Source organism: Diabrotica undecimpunctata, chromosome 4, assembly GCF_040954645.1.
Source record: "Diabrotica undecimpunctata isolate CICGRU chromosome 4, icDiaUnde3, whole genome shotgun sequence".
In the NCBI taxonomy this organism is placed as follows: Eukaryota; Metazoa; Arthropoda; class Insecta; order Coleoptera; family Chrysomelidae; genus Diabrotica; species Diabrotica undecimpunctata.
The window spans coordinates 47458477-47472159 of NC_092806.1; the positions used below are offsets into that span (position 1 = coordinate 47458477).

Sequence of the window (13683 nt, forward strand, 5' to 3'; positions counted from 1 at the left end):
CTTGACGTTTTTTGTTTTGCTACCCCAGCTAATTCTTTAACTTTCTTATGGAGATTGAAGTTATCATATTTGTTGTGAAACAAGAGGAATGAAGACAATATTTACCCCCCAACAAAAACTTTAATCTCTTGTCCGATCAATCAAAGACAACATTCCAAATGAACAACACGTAGTTTATGAAATTCTTTGTGCAGACTGCTCCCGATCCTATATAGGCCAAACAAATCGTATAATCCAAAATAGGATTTATGAACATTCAATTTCCGTTCACAATTCCGACTCAATTTCAGCTCAATACCATCTTCATACGGTCACAAAATTGATTTTGAAAACTTTAGAACCATAGCCTCCACTCCGTTCTATTAACCAAAAATTATTCGAGAAGTCATAGAAATTGAAAAAAGGCCAAATTCTCTCTTTTAAAGCGATGACTTATAAAGCAAGTCCTCTCCACTTGCCAATCAAAACCCTACTATTGGAAATAATCTTATCAACCTCCGCGCCAATCCCTGCGCCAATTTCCACGCTAACACCCACGCCAATCTCCACCCAAACCACGTCACTATCGACCGTATAAATGAATCGTCCTCAGTTCCCAGTAAGAGTAATGCATTAGTTAGTGATCAGTGTCAGGGCACTCAGGAGATTGCGATATCGAAATCCCTGAAGAAGATATCAAAGAGGATGTGGAAAGCTCGGCGCAATGATAATCGACGTTGTTTAACCTGGAAGACAGTTGAATTTAATATTAAACCTTGTAATATTATTAATCTTAGCTCTAGGTTTATATATATATATATATATATATATATATATATATATATATATATATATATATATATATATATATAAATTACTACTGAGTTCTCGGGCAGAACCGCGTTGAGAATTTAAAACTCGACGTTTCGGCACCCATTTTGGAGCCATTATCAAGAGTGATACGGTTCGGTTCGAGTTCGGAGTCTCAATCTGCCTACTCCCCTCACTCGAGACGCACCAGTATCGTGTTCTATATTGCAAGAACTGTCTCTCTGCACTGAGGTCTCAATCTGCCTACTCCTCAGTGTCGAGTGACAGTCACTGATTCAGCGACCTGAAAGACATTAGAATAGGGTATTTTTAGTGAAAAAGTTTTTTCATCGTTGGCCTGTGTATATTATCGTCAGTTACAGTTTTTTTCAATACAAATAATAATAATTAAAGAATCAATTAATATTTAAATGGGAATAAGCCACAATTAAAGGTTAAAATACATTTATTGACGTTTCAATTTCCACTTCGGAAATCGTTCTCAAAATACAAACATTAGTAAATTAAACAAATTTTGTTTAATTTTGACAGTCACTCGACACTGAGGAGTAGGCAGATTGAGACCTCAGTGCCGAGAGACAGTTCTTGCAATAAAGAACACGATACTGGTGCGTCTCGAGTGAGGGGAGTAGGCAGATTGAGACCCCGAACTCGAACCGAACCGTATCACTCTTGATAATGGCTCCAAAATGGGTGCCGAAACGTCGAGTTTTAAATTCTCAACGCGGTTCTTCCCGAGAACTCAGTAATTTTCATTTATCTGACCGCGGAAACTTATCCGAACATATATATATATATATATATATATATATATATATATATATATATATATATATAATATATATATATATACATATGTATATATGTATATATAATATTGGTCTTACGGTGGCTATTTGATTGATTCAGATGCCTTAATTTTCTGGACTTAATCTGTAGTTAATATTCAGATATTGAATTTTCGGTTGAATAATTTTTTGCTACTATTTTGTTCTGGTATCACATTAAATATTGCTGTTATAAAGTTTCTAGCGATAATGCCGACATCATCTACTAGTGCTAGTATCTAAACAATTTTTTATGAAATTTTTTTTATTTTAATTTAATATTACTGCGTGAGCTTTTTTAATAATATGGATTGTATCTTTATTTCGTTTTGAATTAGAAATTTAGTCTGTATACTAAGTATTTTTTAATATATTTGTATTGGGAATAAACCACAATGTTACTTTAAAATACGTTTATTTTAACTTTCGAGTTCTTCCACTTAAAACACCGTTCTCAAAATACAAAACATTAATAAATTAAACGAATTTTGTTTTTTTTTACTTAACAAAAAATTCTTTTTATTTAATTTTATCTGTGGTTAAAGTAGATGATTTTAAAGTAACTTTTCAATATTTTTGAGTTCCGTTTCTGGGATGGATCATTAGATTACATACATAAAATTAACTTTTAAGTGGGTGATCGACGAGCGAGCCATAATACCGCGGTTTTAAGAACGACGGTTTTACTCGCGGCTCGTTGGTGCTGATCGACTAGCGAGCAAAACAGTCATTGTCAACCGTCCACAGCTAACATGTCGTGTTCAACTGAAAGTGAAGTTTTATGTTACCTCGCTATAGCATACTACGAAATTACAAAAAAAAAGCGGAGACGCCCTAGACGTTAGGTATTTAAAAGTTTAACATATGCGGTAAGTCGAGTTGTTTTGTTTTTGTATTCTGGCGATGTACATTTCCATAAACAAACACAGTCTCGTAAACAATATATAAATTCTAATAAAAAGTCGTGGCTGAGAGTTCGCATATCCATGATTAAAAACTGATCTTTTCACTTCAACGATCTTTGAAAACTGCCGGTTTTGCTCGCCAGTAGTGATACACACGCGGTTTTAAATGACGAGCCAAGTAAAAAATAAAACAAACTGACAAGCCGCGAGCCAGGCTCGTAGGTATATAAAACCGCGGTATTGCAATGATACACTGACGAGCTTTACGACGGGCCTTTAAAGGCCATGATCGACAGGCGAGTAAAACTGCGGTTTTGTGGCTCGTCGGTAAAGCTCGTCAGTGTATCATTGCAATACCGCGGTTTTATATACCTACGAGCCTGGCTCGCGGCTCGTCAGTTTGTTTTATTTTTTACTTGGCTCGTCTGAACACAATATGTTAGCTGTGGACGGTTGACAATGACCGTTTTGCTCGCTAGTCGATCAGCACCAACGAGCCGCGAGTAAAACCGTCGTTCTTTAAACTGCGGTATTATGGCTCGCACGTCGATCACCCACTTAAGAAAGCCAGCCAGAAAAGACATGTGATTATTCTTTAAAAAGACAACCACATGCATTGATGGCATTAAAATTCTCCTGTTGATTAACTTATAGTAAATCATGAGAAAAAAACCGGGAAAATTCCTCATGATACTATCTCGATATGGTAAGTATTTGGTCTTACATTTAGTTTACTTTCAATATTAACATCAAACTCTGATTTTGCATGCATGTTATTATAATGTGGCCTCGGTATGTTATTGACTTACTAAAAAGGGTATTTTCTTCTTATTTATTTTCTCTTTTTAAATGGGTAACCAGATGTGACTGCATTATGCCGAGAATTTTGTGGCGCAATGAGTTTCAAATAAGAGGCGCTTCTTTGATCTGTCTTTTTTAAACATCTGTTTCTTTTAGGATTATGCTTGAATTTTTATGCTGAACTCTATGTTCATTTTCCCATGCGTGTTTCCAAATTTAGTCTATAAAGTCTATCAAATTATCTATTTTTGATACAATATTGATGTTTACTTATTTTAACATTTAGTGGTCTTGGCGTTTCACCTCCTAAATAAAAATATTCACACTCATAAGGTATTTTATAAATAAAATTTTTTGTTCTTTTTTGTTCTTTTTTGTTCATTTTTAGGTTTAGATTTAAATTAAAAACATATTTCAATGTGATTGTTGTTTTGAATGTTGTTGAACTGTTAAATTTATTTCCTATCTTTTTAAGTTCTTCCGATAATCCTTTTATGAATGGTACTGCTATTTTTCTGATACTGTGTTTTGTAAGTGTTACAGGATTCCATTCTATGTTAATCTATTCTCTATTAAGACAATAGCTTCAGATCAAAGTTTGTTTTATTATCGCAATGAACTCTGCTGGAATACTGAAGAATGTTTATTTTATGTTCAAATTGTCATAATCAATTAAGCTGTTAAAATTAAACTATAAACAGATTTTTTAAATTCCAAGTGACAGAAAACAAAATAATAAGTTTAGTTTGTATTTTAAGAACGATTTCAGAGGTGAAAGTCAAAAATTAAAGTATGAAATATTTTTAATTGTCATCGCGGTTTATTCTTAATAGTAGTTGAAATCATTGTAGATTATACAGTAAACATTAAATTCACGGTCAAATTCGGGAAATTTGTGTATTCCTAAAATTTTAAAACCTTTAATTAATTATTCTTTGCCTCTATAATCTTCAACAGTCATTTATTATTTTAATTATAATATCAACTTTAAACTGTAATTCGACGGAAGTAAATATGTAGTTAGAAGTAAGTATTTGCTTATATAATGCTGGTCTATATGAATGCATTGTTTATTTGTTATTGTTTTTAGTAAAATACGAACACCATTCTTGTACGGCCATGCATTTAAAAATCGTCGTAGTGTTATTGCAATTAGTGTTTGTAGTTTTTGCAGTGAGTAAATTAAAAAAATATATTGAAGTTACACATAGTTTTATTTTTAAATAAAATATAAAAATTACTTTATATCTGCATTTTCTCTTAAATTCTATTGAAATTATTAATAAATTCATTAGGCGAATTTTAGCATTTTCTGAAATGCCCTAATCTCCAATTTATTTTAGTTGATAGCTTTTTAACCACATCAATTTTGTTGAAGTTGTATAATCAACATCATCAGCGTAATCTAACTATTATGGTAAAACCTCCCTTACATGATCGTTCTTCATTTATCCCACGATGTTATAGTCCCATCTTAAATTGGGAAGCTTTCTTGGTCTCTTGACGCCTCTTGGATACCACAGTGTAAACCACCCACATTAAAACTTTATAAAATAGTTTTTGGTTGCACCTGCTTCTAATTTGCGTTTAAAATCTTTACAGGATCGTTTTTTTACTTCGAATATTACATTTTGTATTATTTTCCTCAGTTCTTTATATTGTTTATAGTTTTCGTTTGCTCTATTACTTATATTTTCTTCATTTATTTTTTTTAGTTGTATTTGACGTCTAATTTTTTCCGGTTATTTTATTTATTTTGTTCTTACTGTAACTTTAATTTAAACCACATATTTTTTGCTGTAGTTAGCATTATGTCTCTCAGTGTTTGCCATTCACTACACATTTTTTGTCTGTATCTGTTTGTGAGTCTCTTATTCCCATTTTTTCATTAATTGATTTAGAGTATTTCTTGGCTATTGTTTTATTTTTCAATCCGTACGATGTTATTGTTTTATACTGTTTTATTAAGTCACTATTATTGTCTTTTTCTTTTGTGTTTTATTTTCTCTTTATTATTGCTACCAGCAGATAATGATAGCTGTTTATTTCTTATCCACGTCTTAATCTCACATCAATTATTTTTTATTTGTTTTCAGTTTGTGTCAGTAAACAGTTTATAATAGACTTCTCCTCTACTGAGCTCTTTTCTTGTATGTTTATATATGTCTTTATTCTCGTAGATAGTATGTCTAACAATTAGGTTATGTACTAGACAATATTCGAGGAGTCTTCTTCCCTGGTTATTTCTTGTTGATTCTCTGTATTTTCCTATTACTGATGTAACCTGGTGATCTCTTTTGCCTCTTCTGCCATTAGGATCTCTTACAACATATTATGTTCCTTGCTAGCTTCATTTAATCGTGATGGTTCTTTCCAAAAATGTTCTTTTTGTTCTGCTTTTTCATCCTTGTTCGATTTATAAACGATGATTAAGATCTTTCTTTGCTCATTATTTTTAATTTTACCTATCTATATTTCGTTCTAATATAGCTTCTCATTACCGCAAAAATAAATTTTATTTTATTGGCGGTCGATGTATAACTTATAGCTCCGGTTGCTCTTTCTTTTTTATCAACTCCATCAACCTGTGTAATATCACAGGTTTTTTTCTAGTTATATTTCTTCTTTGGTTTTTTTTAGTTTAAACAATGGTTTCGTTTAAAGCTAGGGAGTCTTAATTTGTTTTCTAGAACCACATCTCTAGTACTTTTTATTTATTGTGTAATGTTTTGGTATTACAGATCCCTAACTCAGTAACACATATTGCTTTACTTTTTTTATATTTTCCCCTTAATTTTCTTCCATTTTAGTCTTCTGTTCATTAGTGCTACCTCGCTGTTCTTATTCTTGCCAGGTCGTCATCTTCGCTTCGTCCAGTTTGCTATTCAGTTTTCTGGATGCATTCGTCGCGTATATTGTATGACTTTCCAAGAAGTTAATTCATTTCTCGCTTTGTCCCATCTTCATTCCGTATTGTCTAAGTTTCTGGAACGATACATTTCCATTCCTTTCACTGTCTCTTTCTACTTAAACCTTTTTCTTAATTTTCTCTGTAAGACCCTCTCTTTTTTGAACATATCTGGTTGTTGTCTATTTTGGCCCTTTTATTTCCTTTTAATTTATTTTTGTTGTTCATTACAATATTATTTTCTGTTTCATTACTTAATTTTATCAGGCAAATTTTACTTCCTAATCTCTTGGTATCTTTTATTCTTACATTCTTTTTTTCTATTATTACCTGTAAATTTAGTTCTCTTTCTCTAAGGGTTTTCATTTATTTTTTCAGTGTATTAACAGGTATTCCTTGGTTTTAACTGGTAGCCGATGTAGTACTATGTTGTTTCTCCTATCTCTATTTTCTATATTCTCTAATCTTTCATTTATTAATTTAATTTCATCTTTTAATACCTAGCTTTCTTTTTTAATTCTACCGTTTTCTTTATCCACGGTTTTCATGTTCTTCAGATATATTTTATTTAATTTATTCTAATTCTTTCTAGTGTAGTGATTGTTGTATTGGCTTTAATCTACTACATCATGAACACAGTCAAATATATAAAGATTTATAGATAAAGATAACAGTTTTAAATATGTAAAGAAAAGATCTTTAAAATATTTTAATTTATTAGTATTATTGTGATTTCTTATTATTATGATATCCTAATTTTGCTGTTTTCTTCACACTTTATTCTTTGTTATTATCTTTAAACTAAGTAGTATCTACTTAAATACAAGATGCTACGTCCGTTGACCTCCGCTTAGGAATGGTGCCATTTCATACAGCATTGGTACTCAGATTGTTTACATTAAAGTTCTAGTAGCACAGTTTACAGTAGTAAAATATACGAGAGTGCATAGACCAAATAATACCTGTTGCAGATCTACTCATAAAACAAGCATAAATGGATGAACAGTAGCAGTGCTTTTATCTTTACTTAAATACTGATAATTTGTTTCTGCTTAAGAGTACAAAGCTTTCGATCTCGTTCTCTTAAAATATTCCCACGTTTTTCGTCAGTTTTCAAAATAATCATTTTCATGTATATTAATTATGTTAATTAGTGTATATTATTATTATTATTTATGTCTGAACGTGATATTCTAAATTATATTTTAAAATTATTATTAAATATTTGCTGGTAGAATATATAATGCGACTAACTCATGTGCGTAAAAAAACATAAAGGAAATAGTAATAATGAAAAATGATAAGAATGGGCCAATTCTTAATGAAAGAATTTTTAAATTCTTATCCAGGAAGTACATTTCCTGGAATTACCTTTTTATTTCTAATCCTCCTCTATATGTCTGCCTTTTGAACAAGCATCATAGCAAACTGGATCTTCAAAAAAAACTGGATTTTGAAAAACGCACACCTAACAAATATTACAAAAAATGGTGTTTTATGCAAGCACTATTTACAATAAACAACCAACTTATACACAGAATTGAGAAATTTAAATATCTTGGAGCTACCTTAAACAGTAAGTGGTACTGCGACTAATAAGTGAAGATACGAATAGCAATAGTTATAAATATTTTTTTAATGGAAATAAGAAACATTTGAAGGTTAAAATAGGTTTATTGACTTTTCAAATCTCCACTTCGGATATCGTTCTCATAATATAAAATGTATTTTGAGAACGATTTCCAAAGGGGAGATTGAAACGTCAATAAGAAAATAGCTTCAAAACTATAAATACTTTTACGAAATTCAATTACTACCTTTATTGGCGCGAAACTTCTTTGGGTCACCGTATTCGCGTTCTAAAATGTAATGTAACCGTATTAAATCGTTCGAAACGTGATGTCTCAGAAGGTTGCTTAAAATTTCATGGGTCAATTGTATTACAAATAAAGTGGTCTTAAAAAGAGCTTATCATCATTATCTAGACTAAAAGTTTACTGCTGAACATATTTCTCTTGTTTGTGTTTCCAACCCCGTCTATCTTGCGCCACCCTCATCCAGTTTCTTGCTTCTCTTGTTTTGCCTTGATCTTCATTCCAATAACCTCCTTGTCCATTGCCCATCTGTCATTCTAGATATTTGTTCTGCCCATCTTCATTTTAGTTTAACTATTCTTTCGATGACGTCAGTCAGCTTGGTGCTTCTCTTGATCTCTTCGTTTTTTATTTTGTCTCGTAGAGTTATTCCTAATTTAGATCACTCCATTCTTCTCTATGTGACTCTTAGTTTGGTAGCCGATTCTTTTGTTAAAATAAGTGTTTCTGTTCCTTATGACAATACTGGGAGGACGTATTGATCAAATACTTTTTCTAAGTTTTTTATGCTGCCCACCCAAGACCGATTATTCTCTTCAGTTCATGGGTCTGACAAATATCTCGGATATATATGAAAATTACTAAGTTCTCGGGAAGAACCGCGTTGAGAATTGAATACTTGACGTTTCGGCACCAATTATCCGTCTTGATAATGGCTCCAAAATGGGTGCCAAAACGTCGAGATATGTCAAAATATATAGCGTGTCCCAATAAAAAACCTAAGTTGGTATCATATTTGCTTAGTGAGACTCACTAAAAAAATCTTCTAGGCGACTGAATCCTTCCATAAAATATCTATCAAAAGTCCAATAGAGTTTTTTTTTAATTTTTTCTTAATTAAGAACATATATAACCCTATCCTTTCGACATTTTCAATAATAGCCCTATATATTGCAAATGTAGGGAGCGAATAATAAGTTAATGTGTTCTTTTTACTTGGATTTAATTTGATTTGTTGATTGAATCGTTTAACGAAAAAGAAGTCATGACATCTTAACTACTTTTTTTTTATTTTCTCTAGTTTTCGGTTTAGTATGCAAAAGATATCAATTTGGGACACCATTTACTGAAATATGAAAAAAGTTTAATTAATCTGGATTAACTATCAATAATAGAAATGACTAATAAATAGAAATTCAGAACAAAGCCAACAAAGAGAGCAAAAGTGTAGGAGCTTTAAACAGCATATTAAAATCCATAGCTGTGTTAAGGAAAATCAAAGAAGGGCTCTATAGAAAGAAAGACTTAAAAAAAAGGATTTAAATTTGGTAAATGAAAATACTATGCAAGATAATTGGAACGAGCATTGAAAGGTGGTGAAGAAGAACAAATAACGAAATAATGGAAATATAAAACATTACGTCGATTAATCCCAAATCCCAGAAAATCAGGTGTCTGGTTCATGTAGAGAAAATGCATTAAATAAGAATGCTAAAGATTCCAATAATATTAGGAATAAAAAAATAAAAAGAGGAAGATCCGGAAGATTACGGCGAAAGCATACGTTACAAATTGGAACTTTAGGGCACATAATAAAGAACGGGATAAAATCTTTAACCAATACTAAAAACTACATGACGTGTACAATTAAAGTAACATTCAATTAAAAATTTTTGATTTAATGACTATAATATAGATTATTACTATAAATATTTTAACAAATTGTCAAAATACCTTTAATAATTCATTTGTAAAGTAACTAAATATGTTGTCATGAATATTGATGTATTGCTGATATTAATAAATATTTTAAAGGATGACGATGGTACCATTGTAACAATTTCTAATGGTAAAATACAAGGAAAAACAAAAAAGAGTTTGGATGAGCAAAAATACTATGCTTTTGAAGGGATACCTTATGCGGCACCTCCCACGGGAGACAATAGATTTAAGGTAAGTTTATCTAAATATTATTATTTAATTTCTTTAATTTACATGGTACAACATTGTGTGTACTTTTTTACTTAAAACAAATGTTCAATTATTGTATATTGATTCGTTTATTTAGTATATCCCCAGTTGTTTCCGGTTTGCTACCTCATTACAGTTGGACCTGAGTTTTGTGATTTTTTCTCCTTTACTACAACTCAAGTAGCAGAAGTTGGAACTGGCTAAGTATGTAGACTTGGATTAAAGAATCCTAGAACCAATTTTTTAAGTCGAAATGGTAATAATAATGCTTGATGAATTTAAGGGCTCTTTATTTTACGTTGTACTGTTACAAAAGATATTTATGTACAAATGTATTTAACTAAAACTTCTTATTTTTCTGCTATGTGAGAACAAAAATTTACGTAAAGTGCGTGTATTCGAGAAGTGAATTGAAATTTTTACTGTCCGGCCCGAGAACCGAAAGAGTAGTCTGGTGCCACTGGGATGACCATTACGCGTGAGAAACGAGAGAGCAGTCTTTTTACACTAATGTTGAGAGGTCAAGATGTACCTACTGTTAGGTATGGGGACTGAAAATGGAGTCTCTGAATGCCGCTTTAATCCAACATTTTATAGGAAAGAAAACTGCCAAATTTCAACCGTCTTTAACGAACTTTAAACGTTTTAACAGTGAGTTATAATAAGCCACTTTTTCTTAACATTTATGAAGAAATTACATAATAATAAAACAATAAAACTAAAAGATTTATTGCCTTTCTACGAGATCCGAAAACAAATAAACATTACTAATCCAAAAATTGTTTTTTCTAACGAATTAGCGAAGCGGTTGGTACTAGGAAAAAACATTCATGACCATGTGTCGTAAAAATGATAACTTTTATATTAAGAAGAGAAGAATTGACGGTAACATAATATCCAAGCGTGTTTAGATACCAAAAGAAAAAAACTTGTTTTAGGAGGAGGCTTAATAGAAAACGGACGAAACAAAAAACTCTTGTTTGTTTTATTTAAGCTAAGATATATCAGAAATAAATAGAATATATTTTCATGTTTTACTAAGAATTGTAACAAAAATAATAAAGGATAATTGGAGATATGTTAAGACTTTAAAACTAAGGATACAAGCTTTATCAGTTTCTGATGTTTTTAATTCTACCAAACAAGTATACTAATTTTTTTGTATAACGAAATAACGAAATGATTTTCCCTATTTTAGTAGAAAAATTAAAACAACTCACAAGGAACACAATAGTAAAATTTACTGACACAAAATATGCATATTTTGGACTACAGTACGTTACCAAACTATGCAAAGTTACTTAAAAATCATGTTTCCAAAATCTGCACAACCACCATATATAATCATTCGCATTGTAGTTCCATCTCACTATTACTTCTTATATTGTAACTATCTGAACTCACTCACCTACAAATCAGATGGATATAATCATCAATATCATATCATACACATTAGAAATAAAGGAAGTCTGCCCTACAAGAATTTTGGATGTTTCATGCCTTTGATGAAGTCTGACTAAAGCTATGAATTGAAATAAAAATTACCAAAACAGTGTTCTCTCTCTATTAAATACTCGAATCCTATATTTCAGAAAGATACTATATCACTGAAGGGATTAAAAGAAACCATGAAGGTTGGACTGTATATTTGCGCTGGTTATGAACTTCTTGTTGAATAAACTTAAATAAATTAATTAAAACTTTGACAGAATGAAAAACGTGTTTGTCAACTTGAAGTAACAGTTTATTCTCACTTTTACAATGTTGCCGTTCAGACAATTTTGCGCTAATTGGCGTGTAATTTCAAGTCCAAACAACCACTCTTTGGACTAAAACAAAATAATTCTTATTCACTGGAAGTACCCAGGAAAGTGGTGTGGGTCCAGTCAATTTTTTTACGCAGATATATTGTTTCTATGAAAAAAATGACACTATAGCAACTTTATCAAATGATACTGCTAGCCTAACTGAAGAAAAATCAGGACACAAGCTACAAAAAACTTAAAATTAGCCAGGTTATAAAATACAGGAATGTAACAGAGGGCAAACAGTTACGAAATTTGGGTAGACTTACATATAGGAGTGGATGGATTAAGGCTAACAAAGAAAAGGAGAGAAATAGAGTGATAAATCATAAATCACAAAGAGGATAGTATGAAATTCTGACGACTACCTTTCCTGATATTGATTTTTTCAAATAGTTAGTCCTCAACTTTTATTTGGTTTTTATATTTCTTCTACAAAACTATTCTTTATTTCGATGTCGACAATCTTAGGCCAGTTATTCAACTGGATACACTATTGGTAACATTTATTTCTGATTCTCTTAAATGCTTGGCGTGCAACCATTTTATTATTTAAAACCTCATTATTATATATCATATTATTACCTTAAATTTTTGAGTAAAATATTTATATTGTGTTAATTTTAAGGCTCCACAAAAAGTAGACGACTGGGATGGAACTCTAGCAACAAAGAGAAATGAAAAAGCTTGCTTACAAATTATTGCAGTCATTCCACAGGGATCTGAGGACTGTCTGTATCTGAACGTATATACTCCTGCGGTAAGATAAATGAATTACATATTATTACCATATTATAATTAATACAAACATAGATTTTGTTTTCTTTTATATAAGATTCCGTGTAAAACGAACAAAATGTTTTTATTTTTCATTTAAACAGGCGGATATTTTCTGCCATACTAAGTTGTGAATTAAACATACCAGACCCAAACACAAAAACATATACACACACAAAATCAGTAAATCAGACAGTCGCACTAGTGGATAACCTACTGCCTTAAGAGATTACTCAGAGAGTTGGCAGACTCTGGTGATTATAACCTTAGCGTGGTAAGGACACATTGCCCTACCTGCAGTATTTCTTCCCAACTCGAGGGAACAAAGATGGAAAACAAGATAATAAAAAAATAAACAAATCGCCTACAAGTAAGCTTAGAAATGAGATTATAGTGGCGAAGATTCTATCTCCGTCCCAATTACTTAGCCAGAAGACGTTCCGCGAGGAATGAACTTAGAGCCAGGTATCAAAAACTACCTTTCTGATGCTCAATAGAAGAGAATGAAGAGAGAGGCAAAATTGCTGCTGGGACATGTAACACAGCAAATCTACACAAAACTAAATCTGAGGTACTGGCAAAACCTCTATACTGGCAAAAAGAATAAAAGAAAAAAAGAAACCTCAAGAGAATACCATTAACCTTTCCTAGTAACAGAGTCGTTAAAAAATCAAACGACTCTAACCAGAAGACTAAGTCGTATAGCAGTGTCACAAAACAAACTAGGATTGCAGTAACCTGATTGACAAGCTGGAACAAAAAGCTGCAGTTCCATAAAATATTATTTTGAGGAGAGACCATGTGGGTTAACTGTGCTAGCGAGTGCAAAAAAATTAACAATAATATGCTCAAAAAAACCAAAAAAAAACCTTAAGATAAAACACTTGTTGGTAAAAAATAGGAAGATCTGGAAAAAGTAACAAATGCTAGTCTATTACAAAAAAAAAAGTATGAAGAAGATAACTCTCGGACTTGCATACCTTTCATATCATGATCCAAAACAACCACCACCACGAGAGTTGGAACAGCTAGTGAGAGAGTACAGAAAAATAGACTGCAATTGAT

The 13683-nt window shown here is 31.5% G+C and overlaps 1 protein-coding gene across 1 annotated transcript in view; it reads left to right on the forward strand.

The window, feature by feature from the left end:
• The first annotated feature begins 4405 nt into the window (after positions 1-4405).
• The window catches only part of LOC140438229 (carboxylic ester hydrolase-like), a 56149-nt gene continuing 46871 nt past the window's right edge, over positions 4406-13683 (forward strand). The window contains exons 1-3 of the mRNA XM_072527930.1: positions 4406-4516; positions 9881-10018; positions 12470-12601. Of these exons, the coding sequence (XP_072384031.1) occupies positions 4463-4516; positions 9881-10018; positions 12470-12601 (324 nt within the window). The 5' untranslated portion in view covers positions 4406-4462. The remainder of the gene's footprint in view (positions 4517-9880; positions 10019-12469; positions 12602-13683) is intronic.